We start from the raw sequence: 2,489 nt of genomic DNA, 5'->3' as shown, positions 1-2,489 counted from the left end.
GTCAACTACTGAATGAGTGAAATAGCCCATTTCAACACCTTTTAATAAACCATTTTGTACGGACAGATGAAGTGAAGCGAGCTTTGTTTGTTTGGCTGCATTAAAAGCCTTTTGGTAAAAAGAAATCATTAAAAAAAAAGAATGTTTTTGATGTTATGTTAGTTATTAATTACAGTGTCCAGTCATACAGTGTTTCTAACAGTGTAAAAGTCATTTTAAAGAGACGTTCACAGAATGATTGTTCGCCCTTTCGCTGTGTGGAGCAACCCGTCTTTACAAGCGTTGCTAATGTGCATGATACATCATCGATTAGAAAAAGAAGGTGACCTCTCTTGGAAAGAATTTCTACTTTTAAGTACACAACTCGAGCAGGGAGGGAGGCTGCTCCTGACCTTCCCAGGTTTTTAAATATTTCAGCGTGTTTGAGATTGTGTGTATTCCTATATGAGTGTGTACTCCACTTTAACAATGAGTCAGTCTCCTATCTATTTTCGCTGTTCCAGGACTACCACATGCAGAGTGGATTTGCTTGTCTGGCAGTATATGGGAAGGGGTTTTTGCTAAAATGCAGCTTACCCTAGTCTGACATCATTCTACTTTCCATCTATGAGCACGTTTGTTACAGCAGAAGCCCCTGGCTCTCTGTCTTTGGAAACCCCATGTTTCATGTCAAACTGTAGCATCTTTTGTTAATGTTTCAGCTGCACTAATACACCGTCATTGTGACATTTGCTATATTTTGTACAGGCTGTTGGTATAAAAATATGCTTTGTATACAAGAAATGTATTCAATAGAAATCCTTTTTTTTGCCTGGTTTACTTTGACCCTCCTTTGTCTTTTCCCCCACTGTATGGAATTCTCTTTTTCCATGTAACTTGTTTCATCCTGCTTTCATTTTATCTCCTTCCAGGTCCCCCCACCCCAGACGATATCCCGATCAGGCCTGCTGGCCGGCGTATTGTAGTGCCCCCCGGTGGTCGTTCCAACATCACATCCCTCAGCTAAACAGCAAGAGCTGGAGGAGGGGATGCATCCAGAAAAAGGACAGCAGCCAGAGTGCAGGGTTAAGGGTGGGAGGGAGTGTGGGAGGGTAAGGGTAAGGGAAAGGGAAGGGGGTGGGGGGTGGGGAAGGAGGAGATGCATAGGACCATGATTAGTTCAAAGTTAAAAGAGCAAAACACTGAATCCTCATGCCTTACCTGTCACAATGCTACCGTGCTCGGATGAGAACAGTATCCCTTTTCCTGGGATGGTGGTTTTAAATTGGTACTAAAGTTACCATCAGAGCACTTAACACTTAACAAGTTGTAGTCTCACTTTTTACCAGTATAGAAAACACCAAAAAATGCAGTTAAAACTCGTCACTTGGTGCTTCGGTCATGGGAAATGAAACCAGTAAAGCTCATGTAATCACATTCAACCAGAAGACAAAAAACGAACTGTCTTCTCAAAGGAAAACAGATACTTCTTCTCTGACTGTTGCTGCGGTTCTTTCATCCTGGTCAGCTTTCAATGTCACCCCCCTTTTCAGTCACCTGCTTTCTCCACTAGTCAGTAACACATTAACACTAGATCCCACATTAGCCAAGTAATATCATGCAGTACCATTGGTTAGCACTAGGTGGCATTGTATGTATGGTGTATGTAATGTAGCTTTGTGACTGATGTTGTTGCAGCCTGTTTGGGTTTACTGGAACATGTTCAAGGTTTTTATCAAATCTTCCAGGAGAAGTGCTTCTGGATGTGGAGCTGCATGGACCACAAAAAAAAACATGGGTGATGTGATCCATGATCCTTTTGCACCAGACTCCTCCCAGTGTTTGATGAATACCTTCCTCATGATGTATTGATTGCATAAATATTGATGTTAAAAACTTTCCCTAAAAGGATTGTTTTCGTTTTCTGCATCCATCCATGGCTCTACAAAGAAGAACATTGTAAGAAACTGTCCTTTGCATATGCTTCTAGCTTATTGCATCCTGAAATGTCATCTTAAAAAGGGGAAAAGATACAAAAAAAAAAAAAGAAATAATAAAAGGCCTGTTTACAGAAAGTAACAATAAACCGTCCCTTGTAGCTCAGCCCTAACTTGTAATGAAGAGCTTTGCAGTTGGAAGAAAACAATGGGAGAAAAAAAACCAAGAAAAATCAGATGCAATGAAATGATAAGTAACAAAACCTGCTTAAAGATAACTTCACCTCCAGCTTTACTTTTCCATTACAAACTGGGCTCTCATTTAAGGAGAAGAGGAACACCGTCATACCCGTGTCATGCTAACACAGCCGTCTAATGCAATCCTGACCAATACTAATTCAAGGTCAGCCTGAAATAGCTGTGGGTCCACTTACGTTTACCTTAATAACTCTGGATCTCATTGTGTTTAGGGTGTTAAGAGCTCTTTTTTTATGACACTGCTGTTTCCCCAAAAGGAAGCAGATTGTGGTGCAGTAAGGGAAGCTTTTTTTTTTGCCGCTGTCCCGCTGCTGG

The 2,489-nt window shown here is 41.1% G+C and overlaps 1 protein-coding gene across 2 annotated transcripts in view; it reads left to right on the top strand.

Moving 5' to 3' along the window:
* dpysl3 (dihydropyrimidinase like 3) overlaps positions 1 to 2,248 on the top strand; it is a 31,411-nt gene extending 29,163 nt beyond the window's left edge. For both annotated transcript variants that reach the window (XM_079355050.1, XM_079355049.1), the window contains exon 14: positions 912 to 2,248. In XM_079355050.1, coding sequence (XP_079211176.1) covers positions 912 to 1,006 — 95 coding nt within the window. In that variant the 3' untranslated portion in view covers positions 1,007 to 2,248. The remainder of the gene's footprint in view (positions 1 to 911) is intronic.
* The last annotated feature ends 241 nt before the right edge of the window (positions 2,249 to 2,489 follow it).

The sequence above is a fragment of the Symphodus melops genome, assembly GCF_947650265.1.
Source record: "Symphodus melops genome assembly, chromosome: 11".
Taxonomy (NCBI): domain Eukaryota; kingdom Metazoa; phylum Chordata; class Actinopteri; order Labriformes; family Labridae; genus Symphodus; species Symphodus melops.
The sequence above is the reverse complement of the archived record's forward strand: the minus strand, read 5'-3'. Positions and strand labels throughout refer to the sequence as shown.